The 24,413-nt window shown below is 42.2% G+C and overlaps 1 protein-coding gene across 1 annotated transcript in view; it reads right to left on the bottom strand.

The window, feature by feature from the left end:
- Nucleotides 1-24,413, bottom strand: part of LOC117396705 (regulator of G-protein signaling 3-like) — a 107,811-nt gene that overhangs the window by 39,935 nt on the left and 43,463 nt on the right. Inside the window, exon 18 of the mRNA XM_059005621.1 lies at nucleotides 22,314-22,357. Coding sequence (XP_058861604.1) covers nucleotides 22,314-22,357 — 44 coding nt within the window. The remainder of the gene's footprint in view (nucleotides 1-22,313; nucleotides 22,358-24,413) is intronic.

Raw genomic sequence — 24,413 nt, 5'->3', positions numbered from 1 at the left:
AACAGCACTTCCTTTTTCATTGACCAGCACTTGAAGATCTATTCCTGTTTTGCTGCAGCACCACACAGATACCATCTCAGCTTAACCCCACTTCTCACTCAATGGCAGTAATGCTCAACACAAAACCGTTCTTTAACAAAACTTAATACATGCAAGCCAGAGTAACACCCTCTCCTGCCCTGCATGCAAGCCAGAGTACCCCCAACCCCACCCCTCCTGCCTTTCATGCAAGCCAGAGTACCCCCAACCCCACCCCTCCTGCCTTTCATGCAAGCCAGAGTACCCCCAACCCCACCCCTCCTGCCTTGCATGCAAGCCAGAGTACCCCCAACCCCACCCCTCCTGCCTTGCATGCAAGCCAGAGTACCCCCAACCCCACCCCTCCTGCCCTGCATGCAAGCCAGAGTACCCCCAACCCCACCCCTCCTACATTGCATGCAAGGTTAAAAGCATATGACTTTCAAAAGTGTGTTTTACGAAAAGGTTCTATGAATTAATAAGAGACAAAAAATCTCCATCTAGGTTCCTGTCAAATCCGTGTCTCTCATTGCAGTCATGTCTGTCGCTTTGGTGAAGGATGACTGGAATTGTTAATAAAAAACAATCAAGTTTCTCCTGTTTTACAAACAGCACATCACCTGCTCAAAGCAGAACCCCAGCTGGCCAATCAGTATGTCTCCAGACAACTGCTGTCAGGTACAGTTTAAGACTCGCTCACGTTCTCTTTAAGATGTCATTTACAAGTACAATCCTAGTGTACCGACAGCAACGTTTGCCATCTCCAGAGGATACCTGCCAAGCTAAGATCGCATTCTTACATTTTGCTTCTTGCTTACAAAACTTAATTCATTGATTTGTCACGGCCGAGTTTATGAAAGTAGTCTTTCACATGAGATAGAAGGCATTTTGTTTCAATATACAGTATGTACACATGGCATGACAATCTCCATTTAACACAGTATAAAATAGGCCTACATAATTTTGTTATCTGGCTGCAGCACTAAAAACATTCTGACCTTTTCATGCAAAATGTACGATTACCGTGTCATTTTATAAGAAACCAATGGAGATTGCTTATAAATATTCTGCATGAACATGGTGGGTGGTGCGGACGGACGGACTCTCTGCATTGCTCACATGTTGAACAGCAATCGTATCCTCTCCAGCACAGAAACTACTGTAGCAAACTGTCAGTCACCTTTTAATATTACAGACATGGTGCAACCACAAGATCAGATCACACTACTTGCACATGGTCCAGTAGCCTCATAACAAGATCAGATCACACTACTTGCACATGGTCCAGTAGCCTCACAACCCTCCTATCGTCTGCAAGGGAAGTTTTTCATTTTTTGAAGGCACAGTACGTGCAGCTTCCAGGGTTAGACTATCTCTTCCAGGGTTTGAAGATCTCCTTTGTGATCACCTGTGTGGGTGACACCACAGTGAGTGGTTGGATGGGTCTTGTTTCCTCTGCCACAGCTGTTGTGTGTTTTATTTTTTTGTTTGTTTTTATAATTTAGTCGTTGCCAATTATTTTTTATTATTTTCTCCCCAATTTGAAATGGCCAATTATTTTTAGTCTCTGCTCACCACTACCACCCCTGCGCTGACTCGGGAGGGCGAAGACGAACACACGCTGTCCTCCGAAGCGTGTGCCGTCAGCCGACCGCTTTTTTTCACACTGCGGACTTACCATGCAGTCACCCAAGAGCTACAGCGTCGGAGGACAATGCAGCTCTCGGGCAGCTTACAGGCAAGCCCGCAGGTGCCTGGCCAGACTACAGGGGTCGCTGGTGCGCAGTGAGCTGAGGATACTCTGGCCGACCTAACCCTCCTTCCCCCCGGGTGGCACGCAGCCAATTGAGCGCTGCACTCTGGAAGCTGCCGTCCTCGGTCGGCAAAGGAATAGCCTGGACTCGAACTCGCGACGTCCAGACTATAGGGCACATCCTGCACTCCACGTGGAGCGCCTTTACTAGATGCGCCACTCGGGAGCTCCCGTTTTGTTTTTTTAAACATCAACAGAGATAAAAAAAAGCCAGTGTTCTTATTTGAATGAACGTAATTTATGGAGTTCAACTTCAATTTGGTTTCTTGGTCTCGATCCAAGTCCTTGTAGGCTATGATGTCAATTTGAACAAACCAACCTGGATGTTTTCTTTCAATCCAAACCTTTCCAAGGTTCAAACTTGCTTTCTCACTGTGAAGTCCTAGAGGCCATGCTGGCAAACGTTTGCTCCATTTAAACTGAACTGGGTCTCCGCTGAGTATTAGCTCACCAATATCACCATCTGTTTCATCAACTGAAAAGCTTAAGCAGCACAGCTTGAAAATTGATTTGTATTGCCAAGCTGCCCTTGTACATTTTGGTTGAGAAAAAAGCTACCATACTATTTTTAGATTAACCAGACACAAATCTAAGCAAAGTATTTATATTTTTATTCACAAGAAAAAGCATATCATATATCATGCTATTATCATGCTATATTCGTGCATTCAAAATAAATCTATTTTTTCCATGAATTATTGCTCACAATATAAACATGGTATCCAAAAAGGAATGTGTAGCAACCATGGCATACTATGGTAAATGCACAGTATAACTGTAGCAGGGTCGTGGCAAGAAAGAGACTGAGAGGGAAGGAAGCGGCAGTGTAAGTGCTAAAGAGCATGTTTAATAAACAAAACAACACAAAACACAGGAACAAATAAACAGGCACACGGGCCAAAACAAAAAGGGTTAAACACAATACACACAAAACACAGGAACAAATAAACAGGCACACAGGCCAAAACAAAAAGGGTTAAACACAATACACACAAAACACAGGAACAAATGAACAGGCACACGGGCCAAAACAAAAAGGGTTAAACAAAATACACACACTGCTGTGAGGCTGGGCACTCACCTTCACTGAACAGATCTAAACAAACAGCAACACACACACATACAGAAATTATAGATATAGAGATAGATATAGATATAGATTTAAAAATCTCACCAAACTCCCTCTCCCAGACACAGGATTTCTGCCTGCAGGTGGCCACTCCCCAATTAGCACCAATCTGCACTAACTGGACAGTGGCCACACCTGTCCCTGCCACAGAATGATTTAAAAGCTTTTTCCTCTAAATACTAATTGCAAGTGTGAGGAATAAATACAAGAACACATTTAAAGAGGCTGCATAAAGTGAGATCGATATGAAAGTCATTCACAGATGGATAGGGGACACCATAAAAATGCCTGCGGTGTCAAACCCACAGCAGATAGTGAACCATTTATCTGAATCACCATGTCCTTCAAGTTAAAATATATCCCAAGGGAGAGGATTAATGCTATGTTTTAAATTAGACACAGAACCATCACTCTTGCACTGATGAGATGTGACCTCATAGGATCAGTCTCATTAATGGCATTTTGGACACTACTGTGAGCCAATCCTGCTTCCATGACAGAGAATAGTAAATAAAGTACTGATCAAGAAAAAGCATGAAAACAGTATCTGCCTTGTGCTTGCAGCTTGTGCACATTAGTAACTTTAGTTTTAATTTAGGAATTAAGAATTGCCTAGAGTATGGTCAATAACTGCTGTGCTTGGTTTCAAATTACAAAGATTTCTGTTCTTTCAAATCAGAAAGTGAAATTAATAAAGTGTCATAGAGAACGGCATGTTCTGTACCTGTCCAGCAGCACAAAGCTGGAGTGGTAAGCAGCATGTCGCTATATCACTCTGTTTGCTCTGCAGATATACTAGATGTGTCTGCGGTTGCGTAGGCGGTTGCTGTTCTTGTGCCGTTCACTCAAAGATATTAAAAGCCTGTTGCAGTATGGTTTACAGTGCTAATACAGTATGTCTAGGGCTCTTCGGTCTCATTTCTTTTTATTTTTTGTCACGTGATGTCCTTTTAAAAGTTATATTGAGCCGACTCCGTTTCTTAATTAAACTCATGGAAAAGCATTGATTGTGAAACAAGACTTAGTTTGTGCTCCCTTGAGACCGATTGTTTCATTGTTCATGTTTAAAAAAAAAAAAAAAAAAAAAAAAAAGCAGCTCCTTATTTTTAATTCAAACCGAACCAAAAAGCGAGTTCAGTTAAATTGCTTTAATGTTATAACCTGTTCTGCAAATAAGATGTTCCTCTTAATTACAATTTAATTAAATCAATTTAACTTCATTCGCTGTTTGCATTCGGTTTGAATTAAAAATAAGGAGATGCCTTTTTTTATATTATCAAATGAAACAAAATCAATCAAGTTACGGGAGAAAAAACTAATGTGAACTTGTTTCACAATCAACACTTTTCCAAGAGTTTAACTGAATGGAGTCGGCTCAAAAAAAAGGGACATCACGTGATCAAAAATAAAAAGCTTAAAAACGAAGAGCCCTAAATATGTCTAATATCCTGTAGGGAAATGCCACTATCTTCATGGTGTCGCATTTCTATAGTGAAAAGGTCCAGGCTTTTCCCTTGTGAAGAGCAAGCTGTATAGTTAAGCCTCAGAACCACAGACGGTCTTATTAAAACGTCAAGTTAAACCCCACAACTGCTGTGCCTCAGATAGTTCTGCAACTTCCTCAGGATGCTCTTGACAGTTTTAATTCCTCTTTGCTGTCGTTCTAATGCTGTCAGCTCACGACCAAATCCTTCAAAAACAGCATATTCTTCATTCCAGTTCATTAAAATCACTTCATCTGCCAATTATTCCACATTATAAAATGGCTAGGATAAATTAAGTGGCTGAACAAGATCACATGACCGTGCAGGAATAATTGTCTTACCGCGCGGCTATGACATCATAGACCAACTTACTTACCTGATCTATTAATATTACTACGCCTTAATATTAACAATTATCTGAACAGTGTTTCTGTAGGTAAAAATGTCAACATACAACTGAAACAGCATTTAAATCACTCCACAATCTGTTTTTTTCTTCATCTCTGTCACAACAAATTACAGAAAAACTGGCAAATATGCTGTGTTATTTATTTAGTCAGAGAACATAAAGAAAACTCAGAGGCAAGCAGTAGCAGTAACACTATTTAAAAGCAATCTGAGAAATCACCACGCAAGTCTCACATATATACAGTATATATATATATATATATGCAGCAGCAGCATCTACTTATTAAACTAAATATCACTTTATAAAACTGACTAACTATAAAACTGACTGACTATCGCGTATGCAAAGTTTGAACTCGACACAACAGGTACATCTCACCACTACCCTCCGATTTCAGAAACATATTTAAAACAAAAATTAAAATCTATCCTGCTCTCTGCTGACACAATCGTTGGGTTCGGCATAGAATTCTATTGTGCTCGCCATGGACGGGAAGGACTGCCGCACTGCGCAGACTGACATGGAAGTCGTTCAGCCCACATATCATTTAATGCTGGTTTACAATCTAGGGAAATTATGCCAGTTACCGGCCATTGGTGTGAAAACAGCCTCAGAAATTATTGGTCAGCTTCTCTTGGACCACAAAGCCTGAGTAGGATCATTTCCTACAAAAAAAAACACACTCAGAAGCCCCTCCCTCGAGTGCCAGTGCAGTGTTTGGCTGTTCCATGAATCCTCCCTTAGATGTGGGAAATAAGTCTGCTTTCAATTCCCAAATGCCATTTCATCTTGAAAAGAAATTACTATAAATGGCAATGTTCAATGTAATGTTTATGGCAAATAAAAATAAAAAAGTACTAAATATATGTTACAATAAAACAGTCATCATGGACTACTTTCTCTCAGTGGAAGGATAAATAATATATTTATTTTTTTCCTTAAAAAAGCTAGTTTGTGTAATTATTTAAAAAAAAAAAAAAAAAAAAAAAAAAAAAGTAGCCATTTTATAAGCGAAATAACCCAGCAAGAATTGTTTCCGCACACCCTGTCATAGGTTACTTCTTACACGGCTAAATGTAAAGCACTTCTTTCATACACTTTAATACTCAGTAAAACGTTAAACTAAAACTTTACAAATCATTCTGCCTTGTCTCAATGTGGGGTTTTTCAAACACATCACTCCCGTAAGGTCCAAATATAACAAAACTGAACAAAGTCTGCCGCTCAATTTGTTTTAGTGACACTGTGACTGCATGCAATTCAACATGTTTATAAGCAGGTTTGATTATATAACCCAACTAGATGTCATCAAAAACAAGTATGCATGTCTGACTGCCAAGACATTGTATCTGTGGAACAGGACATTTAATAACAGAATAAAATAGCCTAACATTAAGAAAAAATGCATTTAAAATTAATTCTCATCTTGCTGGAGGAGTCAGGTATCAGGAACGGTACAGCATGCAATCATTCTCATCTAGCTGGAGGAGTCAGGTATCAGGAACGGTACAGCATGCAATCATTCTCATCTAGCTGGAGGCGTCAGGTATCAGGAACGGTACAGCATGCAATCATTCTCATCTAGCTGGAGGAGTCTGGTATCAGGAACGGTACAGCATGCAATCATTCTCATCTAGCTGGAGGAGTCAGGTATCAGGAACGGTACAGCATGCAATCATTCTCATCTAGCTGGAGGCGTCAGGTATCAGGAACGGTACAGCATGCAATCATTCTCATCTAGCTGGAGGAGTCTGGTATCAGGAACGGTACAGCATGCAATCATTCTCATCTAGCTGGAGGAGTCTGGTATCAGGAACGGTACAGCATGCAATCATTCTCATCTAGCTGGAGGAGTCAGGTATCAGGAACGGTACAGCATGCAATCATTCTCATCTAGCTGGAGGAGTCAGGTATCAGGAACGGTACAGCATGCAATCATTCTCATCTAGCTGGAGGCGTCAGGTATCAGGAACGGTACAGCATGCAATCATTCTTATCTAGCTGGAGGCGTCGGGTATCAGGAACGGTACAGCATGCAATCATTCTCATCTAGCTGGGAGTCAGGTATCAGGAACGGTACAGCACATGCCCAGTGAAGAGTTGTATAAGCTATATTACCTCCGTGTGGAAACACACTAGTCTGTGTGACAAACATGGTCTGTCTAATTTTCCATAAGGAAGGAGCTTGTACCTGCTTTTGTTTTGTGTAGTAGACATCTTTCACACTGTACATGTTTCCTTCACATGTTGTATTCTGATGTATTATTATGATTAATGTTGCATTCAATAAAATTAAAATAAAAAAAACCCTGTCTGTGCTGTGTATGTGGTTCCAGCTAATGAAGGGACCTGCCTACAATTATAGCAGCGCTGTGTTATTTCAATATACATCCTCAAAGTCTTAGATATACAGTAGCTCCAGCTAATTCAGAATGTTTGCAGATTGGACACGTATCAAATAAACGAGCAAATGAGATTCGGAAACGATGTATTTCCTTTCGGAATGAGGTCTTTGAGGATGATCCAACCTAAAAAAATAAATACTGCATTTTTTCCTCCTTTTTATTTGGTTTTCATTTGCATTTCCTGACACAACACAAGGTGCTCACTCTGCTGCTGCACTCCACACCCGCTTAAAATAATCAAATGACTAATGATAGTCAAGCAGGACTAGTGTGGCTGTTATTGATATTAACAGCACATCTATAAAAAAGAGGATGTGGGTGGTTGTTAGTACAACTGTTTTGTCGCCTTGTTTTTTCACAGAAAAAGGAAACCTATCATGATCACACACAGCCTTTAAAGAACAGCTTTCAACTGCCAAATAGTTGAGAGTTTATAGTTTTTTATATAGTGTATTGACAGTATGCAATATGAAGTGTTTACCCAAATGCCTCATGTTCAATTTAAACATTAAATTAGCAGGGACTAAAGCAATCTCGTCAATTGTAACTGCCCTGCAAAAGGATTTAAACTTATGATTTCCTAAGCATGTACATTGTGGCATGACGTCCACAGACAACAAGACTGGTAAAGGGAAACTCCCTTCACATCACATATATTGATTATAGATTTGTTTAAACGTTGAAAGAAACACTGAAAAACATTTCAACAATCTGATTCTAGTTATAAGATGTTTGTTAAACTTTAGATATATGTATAATAGACATGCATTGGGCATGCAGTGTTCTAGTTATTTGCCTAATCTATCTGCAGTTCACACTCATTTGCATTCAGGTATTGCTAGACTGTACTTTCAGGTCAGCATAGGCATTTGAGAGAGAATATTCATCATATTGTGCTGTCACAATGCAGAGCTATTAGTGACAAAACACAACAAAAAAAATCTATATTTTTTTGTTCAGCACAAGAGAATATTAATTCTCCGGAGAGCAATACTCCTGGCACATTTGCAATTGGACAAGTTAAACTATTTAAGTAACTTTAAAAAGCTCACTGCATCCCAGACTGTGAGTGTGAAACCAAAGACCACTGTCCCCTGTGACTGAAGAATTGACAATCCGTGCTGCTAACATGCAACTGGAATCTGACAGAGACTGACAGAGGAATACAGCTGCAGAGGACTGGAATATCTGATGCACAATAACAACCAAAGCCCTGATTGCAGGTGTGTGCGAGCTGTACTGGTTGAAACAGTGGCACTTCTGAATGTCCAGTCTACAGTATGTACATGGATACATACGAAGGGCTCAATTTACTAAACCCAGCAACACTCTTAAGCCCTGCATAAGACACAGAACCTGAAAGAGGACTCGTCACCATGTGCAGATGAAGTCCACCCAGAAAATATTTTCAGCAACTGCATTTTAACGTTTGTTTTAAGATCATATGATCTCAATAATGTCTAAGTGAGAGAGCTGTTACTTGGGCCTTCAGGATTGACCGTTTATCTAATGACTTCAACCAACCATTGTGCACCACCTGAAGAAACTGAGGCCATTTGTTATGACACAAGAGCTACAGTCAAGGCATTTGACACGCAAGACAAACTGATGGAAGACTTGTTTGAGGGCGTGTCCATATTGCATCAGAAAATAGGTACAGAAATGACCAGTGATCAGAGTTCCTTATACACTGAGTGAGATGATAATGGATGAGAATCGGATCACCATGACTCCAAGGGCTCCGATTATGAAAATAAATGTTATTGAAGATTCTTTTTTTTTTGCCCCTGTTATGATATTCTGAAAATCAGGTTTTATTTGCCCCTGCCGCCTTTGAAAAGATTCACAGTGAGCTTGTAAACAGACAAGGATTCTGTCACAAAATAGACATGTGGTCTGACTCTATTAACAGACACGTCCTTCATGAGCATCATCAGCGGTCCTGTAGATTGGATTTCGTTTGCTAGCTCTCTATAAATTCAATCTCAGCACAACCGTTCCTTGAACGGTGGCATAAAAGAGCCAATGGGAATTAAGCAGGGTTGTTTCCTGGCTGACATGACTATAACAGAAGGATAAGCTACTAACAACCAAACGAGCAAGATGGGCTGAATGGCCTCCTCTCGTTTGTAAACTTTCTTATGTTCTTATGTTACAGATCTCCACATTATGGCTTTGCTGCTGTGCTGGTCATTACATCACCTTGGCCACATGTTGCAACCCTTTGATTTCCTCTCAGTGAGAGAGAGGACAAGCAACAACAGAGCCCTGTGACACATGAAGCAAAAGCAACTTGGACTTCAGTTCAACTGCTCCTTGTGTAATGCTTGTTAAAAGAAAAAAAAAAGACCTGAGTGGAATATGTTATGGCAAGAATAAAAAATGTTCAGATTTCCAGTGAATAGATGGATAAATGTATTATTTATCAAAATAGTGTCAGCTAGTGTAATTTGAAATTGCAATTCTCATAAATACTTTATCCATAAATGAAATTTATATATATATATATATATATATATATATATATATATATATATATATATAATAAAAATAGCTTTATTTTTAGAAGTCTCCTCAATACTGCTTATAAAATATCTTGGTTTATTTTTTTTAGAAGTCTCCTCAATGCTGCTTATAAAATATCTTGGTTTATTTTTAGAAGTCTCCTCAATACTGCTTATAAAATATCTTGGTTTATTTTTAGAAGTCTCCTCAATGCTGCTTATAAAAATTCTTCTCATGACTCTCCTCTAAACTACTCTGCTCTGTTTGGCTGCTACATCAAACCCGGTCAGCTGAAAACTTAGCCTTTGAATCTCTGGATATCTAAAGCACACACTGTTCCTGTAAAACATCGTAAAGAAAGCTGAATGTCTGGGGCTTTAAATGCTGGGCAGACTGTCTAAGAGATGCACATAGGGAACCCATAGTTTAGTATTATGAAACACAGTTCATTCACCAATATCCAGTTTTATTCCATTTTGGCAAGTGAGCCAGAAGCTCTCATTTTAAGTCAGATCCATCAAATCCTCATGGTTAAACTGACTAGCAATTACTGTAAGTATCAGAACCAATTAGAAATGTTTTTGATTAATCATGCTCATAATATTTATTGACAGCCGTAGTTTTAAGTAAAAATGCGAATCAAAACCCACAGTTCATTCCACAACAACACACCCACACCCAGGAGAACGTCACTGTACACAGGAGGAGGGCACTCGGATCACTGGCTCGTTGAGTATAACTTCAGGAAACCCTCTGGTGTCGACTACAACAGCCTTCTTATATAGATTTAGCTTTTTACTGCCAAAGCCGTCAAAGCTCTTTACAAAAAAATAAATAAATAAATACTTCAAAAGGTAGCAAGCTCAACAAAATGCTTTTAGTCCAGATTAAAAAAAAAAGACAGGAAAGCAACTCCACAGTCTGAGAGCAAACTGAAAATACAAAAGAGCAAGAAACAATGTATACATACCGCTGATAGCACAGAACGCTTTTCAATATATACCACTGATAGCGCAGAGCGCTTTTCAATATATACCACTGATAGCACAGAGCGCTTTTCAATATATACCACTGATAGCACAGAGCGCTTTTCAATATATACCACTGATAGCACAGAGCGCTTTTCAATATATACCACTGACAGCACAGACTGCTTTTCAAGCTAATCCCTGGAGCCAGCATTACACTTCAGCCATTAACACCAGACAGAAGGATATCTACATCATCATATGGAAGGAAACGTAAATGGATGGAGACGCATATGGATCACATTAGTTTACTGTAAAGCTACGTCTTAGTTGGTGCTTATCTTGGCGAGAGCCGAGTTCAAATCAGCATGAAGTTTTAACATCTACTCTCGTGTAATGGAAATCATGAAGATCTGGATACGTCCAGTGACTGCTGTGAATAGTGCAGCTGGCAACAAGGGAAAGACCTTGTGACAGCCTGGAGAGACAGCTGACAGGAGGAAAGAGACCCCATTGGGGCTGGTAAGGGTTAGCTACCCTTGTCGGCAGTATCCAGCTCTGTGTTTACAGGATGCTGGAGACACCCGCCCAAGGCTTCTAAGAAATTAAAGAGAAAAATACCCCTAGAGTCTGCGAGAGCGGGGGCGGAAGATGACTCAACGTTGGACAACACGGTTAACGACTTAGGAACGGAAACGGATATGAGTATGGAGAGTACTTCACAAAAGACTAGTTCAAGATCTGCAGTTAACAAAGACATGGAACTCCAGGTTTGTGTCTGCGGCTGGAGCAAGGCGACAACGGCCAGGGGTTTGAAGATTCATCAAGGGAGAATGAAATGCTTGAGGGAGAAGGGACAAGGGCCTCGCATTGATCAGTACTTCTTACGAAGTCAGTCAAGTCAGTCGAATGAAATCCAGCGACAGGAAGCAAACCACAGTTCGCAGGATATCAGTACCCCTGTCATAGATGTGAGGAGGACTTGCATGGACACAGTTAGTGATGAACCTAATGATCCTTGTGAACCCGGTCAGACAAACCAGCATAAGAGAGAAAAGAACCTCAACGGGCACAAGCCTGGAGTTAAATGGCCAAGAGCTTGTGAGAAAACTGCATGGGACACAGTAAACACAGATCTCTGCGTTGCATTGGAAAGATTAAGTGGAACAGTTGAAAAGAAGCTGGATAAATTTGGGGACATCATCTACGCATATGGAAGTGAGAGGTTTGGAGTTGAAAAAAGGAAGGAAAAAGTACAAACTATTCCTGGAAAGTCTAGACGGCAGCAGGAGATTGAACGCTTAGTTAGAGAAAGGAGACAGCTGAGGAACCAATGGAGAAGAGCAGAACAAAGTCAGAAGGAGGGACTCAATCTCTTACAAAGGGTCATAAAAGATAAGCTTGCAACATTGCGCAGAGCTGAGCGCCTACGGAAACGCTACAAAAAGAAGGAGCGTGCGAGAGCTAACTTTTATAAAGACCCATTCAAATTTGTAAAGAAGTTATTCACCAGTGAGAAGAATGGCACACTAAAAGCATCTAAGGTTGAGCTGGAGAGATATTTGGAGGAAACACATACAGATTCAAAAAGGCAGGAGCCTATGTCAATTCCGTCAGACATCCCACCTATCAATCCACCAGAATACCAAATGGAGGACTGTGCACCTAAGTGGAAAGAAATAGAGCAAGCTGTGAAAAAAGCAAGGGCTTCATCATCTCCAGGGCCTAATGGAGTTCCGTACAGAGTGTACAAGAGTGCTTCAGGAGTTCTACGAATTCTGTGGAAATTGATGAAAGTGGCATGGGAAAAACAGGTTGTACCAAGAGCATGGCGCCGAGCAGGTGGAGTCTTTATACCTAAAGAAAAAGATTCTACAAGCATCAGTCAGTTTCGTCCCATTTCCCTATTAAATGTAGAAGGCAAGATTTTCTTCAGCATTATTGCTCAGAGATTGTCAGCTTACCTATTAAAGAACTGCTTCATTGACACTTCAATACAAAAAGCGGGCATTCCAGGTTTCCCAGGTTGCTTAGAACACATCAATGTGATCTGGCAACAAATTCAATCAGCTAAAAAGGAGAGGAAGGAGCTCCATGTGACATTCCTGGATTTGGCTAATGCATATGGTTCAGTGCCACATGAACTACTTTGGGCAGCATTTGATTTTTTCAGTGTACCGATGACAATAACAAATTTAGTGAAAGCCTATTTTGGAGATTTGCAATTCAGTTTTTCAACTTCAGAATTCAGCACTACATGGCAATGCCTAGAGGTTGGAATAATGGCAGGATGCACCATTTCTCCACTGGCTTTTACCATGGCAATGGAAGTAATCATTAGGGCATCAAAATGGGTAGTAGGAGGAGAGCGCTTGGCTTCTGGAATGCGACTACCACCAATTCGAGCATACATGGATGACATGACAACCATGACTACAACAGTAGCCTGCACTAATCGATTATTGGGCAAATTAACCAATAACATTGAATGGGCACGAATGCAATTCAAGCCCACTAAATCAAGGAGCATCTCTATAATTAAAGGCAAAGTAGTAGATAAAAAATTCTTCATTAATGGTGAGGCAATACCAACAGTATCTGAGAAGCCAGTGAAGAGTCTTGGGAGATGGTACGACGGGGATCTAAAGGACACAGTTCGTGTGGGAGAAGTTAGACAACAAGCAGTGGAAGGGTTGAAGAGCATAGACAGCTGCGCTCTACCAGGTAAACTAAAACTCTGGTGCTTTCAGTTTGGTCTACTGCCGAGGTTGCTGTGGCCACTGACTGTGTACGAGGTTTCTTTGACAACAGTAGAGAAGCTGGAAGCTTTAATCAGTTCATACATCAGGAAATGGTTGGGAGTTCCACGCTGCCTCAGCAGAGTGGGACTTTATGGTAAAGGAATACTGCAGCTACCAGTCTCTGCTCTAACCGAGGAGTTTAAGTGCGCCAAGGTCAGACTGGAAATGACATTAGTAGAGTCACGCGATATATGCGTAAGGGAGGCAGCACCTGTGTTGAAAACTGGAAGAAAGTGGGCGGCAAAGAAAGCTGTGGAAGATGCAAAGGCTGCCCTTCGAATTGGTGATATCATGGGGCAAGTTCAGCATGGAAGAGGGGGTCTTGGTTTCAGTTCAACTCCTCCTACATGGCACAAGGCGGCCCCAGCTCAAAGAAGGAAGCTGGTAGTCAACGAGGTGCAAAAGCAGGAGGAGAGGATGAGGTGTATAAAGGCCATTTCCCAGGCCAAACAGGGAGAATGGATGAGATGGGAGAGTGTGGAACAACGCAAGATTGGCTGGCAAGACCTATGGTCAATGGAACAGAGCAGGATCAGTTTCCTCATCAGGTCAACATATGATGTTCTCCCATCACCACAGAACCTAAACCTCTGGGTAGGAGAGGATCCCTCATGTCCTTTGTGTTCATCACCTGCAACATTAAGGCACATTTTGACAGGATGTAAGGTGGCTCTTAGCCAAGGACGGTTTACTTGGCGCCATGACCAAGTGCTGCGATGTTTGGCCTTAGCATTGGAAGACAAGCGTAACATGACCAATAAGTTGCCACCTGTTCCATCAAAACATTACACACAAAAGACAACATTCCTCCGCCCAGGAGAGCAACCACCAAGAAAAGGTGTTAAAACCAATCCTCGCCCAGGACAACTGGAAGCTGCTAGAGACTGGAATATGCTGGCAGATGTTGGTCAACGGCTTATTTTTCCACCTGAGATTGCCACCACTAACCTTCGACCAGATATTGTCTTGTGGTCTGGATCAGCACGCCTTGTTCACCTGGTAGAGTTAACAGTGCCATGGGAGGACGCTGTAGATGAGGCGTATGAGAGGAAGAAACTGCGGTATGCTCAACTAGCCACTGAAGCGGAACAGCGAGGATGGAGAGTTCGGGTTTACCCAGTGGAAGTGGGTTGTCGAGGATTTGTGGCACACTCTACAACCCGGTTTCTCAGAGACGTCGGATTCAGTGGCCAAGAGTTGCGTCGCACAGTGAAGAACTTATCTGAAGCAGCAGAGAGGAGCAGCAACTGGCTGTGGTTGAGACGGAAAGATTCTGGCTGGGGACAGGTAAGTAAGCTGGGCTGAGTTGAGTGGGGGACGGAGGGGGGTGATGCTGGGACGCCAGAATCACCGTCGAGCCCTCTTGAGGTGTCGTGGGCTAGTCGACGAAACACTGAGGATGGAAGGTGCCCACTTGAAAACCCCAGAGATGTACCCTACTTAGCTCAATCCAGACGGTTGTCATGCTGATGCGCTGGGGAGGCCGCACTTTGGTTGATCCCCGGAGCCAGCATCGCAGCCGTTGTGTGTGCTGATGCGCCAGGGAGGCAAAATAAGCTAATCCCTGGAGCCAGCATTACACTTCAGCCATTAACACCAGACAGAAGGATATCTACATCATCATATGGAAGGAAACGTAAATGGATGGAGACGCATATGGATCACATTAGTTTACTGTAAAGCTACGTCTTAGTTGGTGCTTATCTTGGCGAGAGCCGAGTTCAAATCAGCATGAAGTTTTAACATCTACTCTCGTGTAATGGAAATCATGAAGATCTGGATACGTCCAGTGACTGCTGTGAATAGTGCAGCTGGCAACAAGGGAAAGACCTTGTGACAGCCTGGAGAGACAGCTGACAGGAGGAAAGAGACCCCATTGGGGCTGGTAAGGGTTAGCTACCCTTGTCGGCAGTATCCAGCTCTGTGTTTACAGGATGCTGGAGACACCCGCCCAAGGCTTCTAAGAAATTAAAGAGAAAAATACCCCTAGAGTCTGCGAGAGCGGGGGCGGAAGATGACTCAACGTTGGACAACACGGTTAACGACTTAGGAACGGAAACGGATATGAGTATGGAGAGTACTTCACAAAAGACTAGTTCAAGATCTGCAGTTAACAAAGACATGGAACTCCAGGTTTGTGTCTGCGGCTGGAGCAAGGCGACAACGGCCAGGGGTTTGAAGATTCATCAAGGGAGAATGAAATGCTTGAGGGAGAAGGGACAAGGGCCTCGCATTGATCAGTACTTCTTACGAAGTCAGTCAAGTCAGTCGAATGAAATCCAGCGACAGGAAGCAAACCACAGTTCGCAGGATATCAGTACCCCTGTCATAGATGTGAGGAGGACTTGCATGGACACAGTTAGTGATGAACCTAATGATCCTTGTGAACCCGGTCAGACAAACCAGCATAAGAGAGAAAAGAACCTCAACGGGCACAAGCCTGGAGTTAAATGGCCAAGAGCTTGTGAGAAAACTGCATGGGACACAGTAAACACAGATCTCTGCGTTGCATTGGAAAGATTAAGTGGAACAGTTGAAAAGAAGCTGGATAAATTTGGGGACATCATCTACGCATATGGAAGTGAGAGGTTTGGAGTTGAAAAAAGGAAGGAAAAAGTACAAACTATTCCTGGAAAGTCTAGACGGCAGCAGGAGATTGAACGCTTAGTTAGAGAAAGGAGACAGCTGAGGAACCAATGGAGAAGAGCAGAACAAAGTCAGAAGGAGGGACTCAATCTCTTACAAAGGGTCATAAAAGATAAGCTTGCAACATTGCGCAGAGCTGAGCGCCTACGGAAACGCTACAAAAAGAAGGAGCGTGCGAGAGCTAACTTTTATAAAGACCCATTCAAATTTGTAAAGAAGTTATTCACCAGTGAGAAGAATGGCACACTAAAAGCATCTAAGGTTGAGCTGGAGAGATATTTGGAGGAAACACATACAGATTCAAAAAGGCAGGAGCCTATGTCAATTCCGTCAGACATCCCACCTATCAATCCACCAGAATACCAAATGGAGGACTGTGCACCTAAGTGGAAAGAAATAGAGCAAGCTGTGAAAAAAGCAAGGGCTTCATCATCTCCAGGGCCTAATGGAGTTCCGTACAGAGTGTACAAGAGTGCTTCAGGAGTTCTACGAATTCTGTGGAAATTGATGAAAGTGGCATGGGAAAAACAGGTTGTACCAAGAGCATGGCGCCGAGCAGGTGGAGTCTTTATACCTAAAGAAAAAGATTCTACAAGCATCAGTCAGTTTCGTCCCATTTCCCTATTAAATGTAGAAGGCAAGATTTTCTTCAGCATTATTGCTCAGAGATTGTCAGCTTACCTATTAAAGAACTGCTTCATTGACACTTCAATACAAAAAGCGGGCATTCCAGGTTTCCCAGGTTGCTTAGAACACATCAATGTGATCTGGCAACAAATTCAATCAGCTAAAAAGGAGAGGAAGGAGCTCCATGTGACATTCCTGGATTTGGCTAATGCATATGGTTCAGTGCCACATGAACTACTTTGGGCAGCATTTGATTTTTTCAGTGTACCGATGACAATAACAAATTTAGTGAAAGCCTATTTTGGAGATTTGCAATTCAGTTTTTCAACTTCAGAATTCAGCACTACATGGCAATGCCTAGAGGTTGGAATAATGGCAGGATGCACCATTTCTCCACTGGCTTTTACCATGGCAATGGAAGTAATCATTAGGGCATCAAAATGGGTAGTAGGAGGAGAGCGCTTGGCTTCTGGAATGCGACTACCACCAATTCGAGCATACATGGATGACATGACAACCATGACTACAACAGTAGCCTGCACTAATCGATTATTGGGCAAATTAACCAATAACATTGAATGGGCACGAATGCAATTCAAGCCCACTAAATCAAGGAGCATCTCTATAATTAAAGGCAAAGTAGTAGATAAAAAATTCTTCATTAATGGTGAGGCAATACCAACAGTATCTGAGAAGCCAGTGAAGAGTCTTGGGAGATGGTACGACGGGGATCTAAAGGACACAGTTCGTGTGGGAGAAGTTAGACAACAAGCAGTGGAAGGGTTGAAGAGCATAGACAGCTGCGCTCTACCAGGTAAACTAAAACTCTGGTGCTTTCAGTTTGGTCTACTGCCGAGGTTGCTGTGGCCACTGACTGTGTACGAGGTTTCTTTGACAACAGTAGAGAAGCTGGAAGCTTTAATCAGTTCATACATCAGGAAATGGTTGGGAGTTCCACGCTGCCTCAGCAGAGTGGGACTTTATGGTAAAGGAATACTGCAGCTACCAGTCTCTGCTCTAACCGAGGAGTTTAAGTGCGCCAAGGTCAGACTGGAAATGACATTAGTAGAGTCACGCGATATATGCGTAAGGGAGGCAGCACCTGTGTTGAAAACTGGAAGAAAGTGGGCGGCAAAGAAAGCTGTGGAAGATGCAAAGGCTGCCCTTCGAATTGGTGATATCATGGGGCAAGTTCAGCATGGAAGAGGGGGTCTTGGTTTCAGTTCAACTCCTCCTACATGGCACAAGGCGGCCCCAGCTCAAAGAAGGAAGCTGGTAGTCAACGAGGTGCAAAAGCAGGAGGAGAGGATGAGGTGTATAAAGGCCATTTCCCAGGCCAAACAGGGAGAATGGATGAGATGGGAGAGTGTGGAACAACGCAAGATTGGCTGGCAAGACCTATGGTCAATGGAACAGAGCAGGATCAGTTTCCTCATCAGGTCAACATATGATGTTCTCCCATCACCACAGAACCTAAACCTCTGGGTAGGAGAGGATCCCTCATGTCCTTTGTGTTCATCACCTGCAACATTAAGGCACATTTTGACAGGATGTAAGGTGGCTCTTAGCCAAGGACGGTTTACTTGGCGCCATGACCAAGTGCTGCGATGTTTGGCCTTAGCATTGGAAGACAAGCGTAACATGACCAATAAGTTGCCACCTGTTCCATCAAAACATTACACACAAAAGACAACATTCCTCCGCCCAGGAGAGCAACCACCAAGAAAAGGTGTTAAAACCAATCCTCGCCCAGGACAACTGGAAGCTGCTAGAGACTGGAATATGCTGGCAGATGTTGGTCAACGGCTTATTTTTCCACCTGAGATTGCCACCACTAACCTTCGACCAGATATTGTCTTGTGGTCTGGATCAGCACGCCTTGTTCACCTGGTAGAGTTAACAGTGCCATGGGAGGACGCTGTAGATGAGGCGTATGAGAGGAAGAAACTGCGGTATGCTCAACTAGCCACTGAAGCGGAACAGCGAGGATGGAGAGTTCGGGTTTACCCAGTGGAAGTGGGTTGTCGAGGATTTGTGGCACACTCTACAACCCGGTTTCTCAGAGACGTCGGATTCAGTGGCCAAGAGTTGCGTCGCACAGTGAAGAACTTATCTGAAGCAGCAGAGAGGAGCAGCAACTGGCTGTGGTTGAGACGGAAAGATTCTGGCTGGGGACAGGTAAGTAAGCTGGGCTGAGTTGAGTGGGGGACGGAGGGGGGTGATGCTGGGACGCCAGAATCACCGTCGAGCCCTCTTGAGGTGTCGTGGGCTAGTCGACGAAACACTGAGGATGGAAGGTGCCCACTTGAAAACCCCAGAGATGTACCCTACTTAGCTCAATCCAGACGGTTGTCATGCTGATGCGCTGGGGAGGCCGCACTTTGGTTGATCCCCGGAGCCAGCATCGCAGCCGTTGTGTGTGCTGATGCGCCAGGGAGGCAAAATAAGCTAATCCCTGGAGCCAGCATTACACTTCAGCCATTAACACCAGACAGAAGGATATCTACATCATCATATGGAAGGAAACGTAAATGGATGGAGACGCATATGGATCACATTAGTTTACTGTAAAGCTACGTCTTAGTTGGTGCTTATCTTGGCGAGAGCCGAGTTCAAATCAGCATGAAGTTTTAACATCTACTCTCGTGTAATGGAAATCAATATATACCACTGATAGCACAGACTGCTTTTCAATATATACCACTGATAGCACAGACTGCTTTTCAATATATACCGCTGACAGCGCAGAGCGCTTTTCAATATATACCACTGATAGCACAGACTGCTTTTCAATATATACCGCTGACAGCGCAGAGCGCTTTTCAATATATACCACTGATAGCACAGACTGCTTTTCAATATATACCACTGATAGCACAGAGCGCTTTTCAATATATACCACTGATAGCACAGACTGCTTTTCAATATATACCACTGATAGCACAGAGTGCTTTTCAATATATATATACCACTGATAGCACAGAGCGCTTTTCAATATATACCACTGATAGCACAGAGCGCTTTTCAATATATACCACTGACAGCGCAGAGCGCTTTTCAATATATACCACTGATAGCACAGAGCGCTTTTCAATATATACCACTGATAGCACAGAGCGCTTTTCAATATATACCACTGATAGCACAGAGCGCTTTTCAATATATACCACTGATAGCACAGAGCGCTTTTCAATATATACCACTGATAGCACAGACTGCATTTCAATATATACCACTGATAGCACAGAGCGCTTTTCAATATATACCACTGATAGCACAGACTGCTTTTCAATATATACCGCTGATAGCACAGAGTGCTTTTCAATATATACATACCACTGATAGCACAGACTGCTTTTCAATATATACCACTGATAGCACAGAGCGCTTTTCAATATATACCACTGATAGCACAGACTGCTTTTCAATATATACCACTGATAGCACAGAGCGCTTTTCAATATATACCACTGATAGCGCAGAGCGCTTTTCAATATATACATACCACTGATAGCACAGACTGCTTTTCAATATATACATACCACTGATAGCACAGAGCGCTTTTCAATATATACCACTGATAGCACAGACTGCTTTTCAATATATACCACTGATAGCACAGAGCGCTTTTCTCTACAGAGCAGCAGTAAGTGAATTTTGGGAATGTCACAAAGCACCTTTTTTAAGCAATTGGATAGAGGCTACACATAGTGACTGACTATGAAGTCACAAACTACAGACTCTGCAGTGTCTAAAAGGCAGGCATGTGCAGAGCAAATTGTTCCGCATAATGTAGAAGTTGTCATTGTCATTAGAAAACGTGAACATGCCACTCACCTTACTGGTCTAGCTTCTAAATTACCAAAAGACATTGAGCCCTAATGCTGGAACAATGCAGCCTTGGTTTCTCAGTCCACATTCCTTCTACTGTAAAAAGCTGAAGAATGTTCCTATACTATAAAGTGTAGATGAAATTAAGGGGTGCACGGGATAAACCGAGAGAGCTTAAACTCTCAATTATGCATTTGTATGCAGCTTTTCATGCACAAAAAGCTTCCTAGATTGCCCATACTTGTGTCTAGAATGCCGTGCATGCTAATAAATTCCTATTGGCGTGGATGGAGGATGAATAGGATAAACGCAGCCTTTCCTAATTTTCAATGACAAGGTTTTCTGGGTATGGGAGGTTGCCTAATGACTGGGGAAATTTGAGGAGAAGAGTAACTCTCAATATTAGAAACCCCGGAAATACTGTCCCATACAATGCAGAATTAAAAAAGAAACTCAACAATAAAATTAGACACATTTTTTCACACTGACAGAGTCTTTCCATCAAAACAGGGGTCTAGTTTTCTATTGGAACCGAATATCTTAGGTTATAGGTGAAGGCATGTCATACATGTTGACAACCAGTTCAAGTAATAAAAGAGTACACTGAACACTGAACCGGATCTCTTGCAGCTCTGTACACATTTAGCTATAGCTAAAATGCCTTGCATTAAGATGACTGGCAAACAAATTCATTACCAGTTTGAAGTTTATATGTCAGGTAGCAAGCTTTTTAGATAAAGAAATGTATGAGTATGAGCTTTTAACACATCTGCTTAAATGGAACCCACTGGCAGATATCAGGGCCACACATTTCTGTTCAAAGATCCCCAATAAAAATGCAATTCACACATTTCCTTGGCAGCTTGTTCCAGTGAGTCTGTGTGCGAGGGAATACTGACAAGTTCAGGTCTGTGTTTGCCATTGCAGAACTCCTCTTATGCAACGCTCTTTTCCCTAGCAGGCTGCTTTTACTTTCCAATGCCATCAAGGGTTTTCCACTCTTTCAGCCTCTAAGATCCTTGCTTACACATACTGAACAAGGACCCTTTTGGTGGATTGAATTGCTAGAGTGAAGAGTTTACAGTTCAGAGCCTAAAGGTTTCCATTTCATGTTGCGAACACCAGTGAAAACTCCACACATTCTGGAAACAGTTTAAAGCTTCTAGATGTAAGGACCCACATATTACTGTGCCATCTAGGGACGGGGAGTGAAAAAAGGCCACATGACAGAACCAGAAAGACTTCTAGGCAACACAGTATCCCCAGGGTCACAATCCCACATGAAATAATCAAATTGACTGCATTAAAGTAGATTCACTCTCTTTTGGATCAGAACTAATTGTGTTTATCATTTTCAACAATTTTATTTGTGGAAATAATTTGAAAAGCACAAGAAAATTGTTTTAATATATTGTTCCATCTAAACTCAAACACATGACCTCAATATGGCAGCCCTACTAGGTCTCCAGGAAAAGGTCATTATCACCAACACGTTTAGCATGCAGCGTTTATAACCTGGCAGCCTTGCAAATATAAAGTCCTAAGTGGTTTCAGATACGAGCCTCTGGCAGCAAGGAACAGAGGACTGCCACAACATCATGTACAAACTTAACCTAGACAATGAAAGAGCACAGTGTCCAGAGCTTAAAGCCAATATCAAAGAGCTCATGAACTTACCTCTGTGACGTGGATGAGGTAAAACTTCAGATCCTCGGAGGAATCTGCACAATGAAATAAAAAAATGGGAAATTACATTCAAATAAAAATAGCATCTGAGAGTACAAAGTGCGTAAGTATTCTGTAAACTCAGCTTTAGCATCAATCCCTCTGCATGCCTGCAAGTATCCTGGGAGCTGCAGTAAGGTTACATTATCTATCCACTTTCACTAAGATAGGAACAATAGGCTGCTGGTAGGAAACGCAAGACACTGTGTCAGGGAAAGAGACAGCATCTGATTAAAGGCACAGGCGGGCCTTTGGGAGAAAGGAATGCAAGTAGAAAAAACAGAGCCATGCTGTGGAAAAACAGAGCCATGCTGTGGAAGAACAGAGCCATGCTGTGGAAACACAGAGCCATGCTGTGGAAGAACAGAGCCATGCTGTGGAAGAACAGAGCCATGCTGTGGAAACACAGAGCCATGCTGTGGAAACACAGAGCCATGCTGTGGAAACACAGAGCCATGCTGTGGAAACACAGAGCCATGCTGTGGAAGAACAGAGCCATGCTGTGGAAACACAGAGCCATGCTGTGGAAACACAGAACCATGCTGTGGAAACACAGAGCCATGCTGTGGAAGAACAGAGCCATGCTGTGGAAACACAGAGCCATGCTGTGGAAACACAGAGCCATGCTGTGGAAGAACAGAGCCATGCTGTGGAAACACAGAGCCATGCTGTGGAAACACAGAGCCATGCTGTGGAAACACAGAGCCATGCTGTGGAAGAACAGAGCCATGCTGTGGAAACACAGAGCCATGCTGTGGAAACACAGAGCCATGCTGTGGAAGAACAGAGCCATGCTGTGGAAACACAGAGCCATGCTGTGGAAACACAGAGCCATGCTGTGGAAGAACAGAGCCATGCTGTGGAAGAACAGAGCCATGCTGTGGAAACACAGAGCCATGCTGTGGAAACACAGAGCCATGCTGTGGAAGAACAGAGCCATGCTGTGGAAACACAGAGCCATGCTGTGGAAGAACAGAGCCATGCTGTGGAAGAACAGATCCATGCTGTGGAAACACAGAGCCATGCTGTGGAAGAACAATCTGTTATAAAATCACATTAGAAATGCGTGTAGCAAAGGAGAAGCCATACTAATGCGGGATTTCAACTTCCCCCATATAAAATGGGAAAATCCGTTGGGAGCACGACGGATGAAATTGAAATGGTGGAAATGACAAATGACTGCTTCCTAACGCAATTTGTCAAGGCACCGACTAGAGGGGAGGCATGCCTTGATTTAGTCTTTTCAAATAACGAAGACAGAATAAATAAAACAGAGGTCAGAGAACCATTGGCAACCTAGACCACAACATGGTCTCATTTGAAGTGATTTTTAAAACCCCCAAAGTAATGACTAAAGCTAAGGTTTACAATTTTAGAAAAGCAAACTATGAAGGTATGAAACAGAGACTAACAGAAGTAGATTGGAGTAAAATAGAGAAAACATCCACAGAAATAGGATGGCTGTAGTACTGTAGTACTAGAGGTGCAAACAATTACATCCCAAAAATAGACAAATCTAAAACAAAATGGCTTAATAGATCAATTTATATATATATATATATATATATATATATATATATATATATATATATATAAATTGATCTTATATATATATATATATATATATATATATTCAGCGAAAAAAGGCACTTTACAGAGCATTTAAAGGGACCAAAAACAAAAGTACAAAGAGAGTACTTGGAACTGCAAACGCAAGGTAAAAAGTAGGTTAGAAAGGCCAAGAGAGAGATAGAAATGAACATTGCTAAAGGGGCTAAAACCAATTCCAAAATGTTTTTCCAATATTATAACAGCAAGAGAACATTCAAGAGGAGGTTAAATGTCTAAGAGACACAAATGGCAAAATCATAAACGAAGAAAAAAAAATAGCAAATATATTAAATGATTACTTTTCACAAGTTTTTACAAAGAAGGATACGGACAACATGCCCCACATGTCCACCTGTTCCTATCCAGTTTTAAATAACTTTAGCATAACAGAGGCAGAAGTGTTAAAGGGACTAGGAGCTCTTAAAATAAACAAATCCCCTG

The sequence above is a fragment of the Acipenser ruthenus genome, chromosome 31 (assembly GCF_902713425.1).
Source record: "Acipenser ruthenus chromosome 31, fAciRut3.2 maternal haplotype, whole genome shotgun sequence".
NCBI classification, from domain to species: domain Eukaryota; kingdom Metazoa; phylum Chordata; class Actinopteri; order Acipenseriformes; family Acipenseridae; genus Acipenser; species Acipenser ruthenus.
The sequence above is the reverse complement of the archived record's forward strand: the minus strand, read 5'-3'. Positions and strand labels throughout refer to the sequence as shown.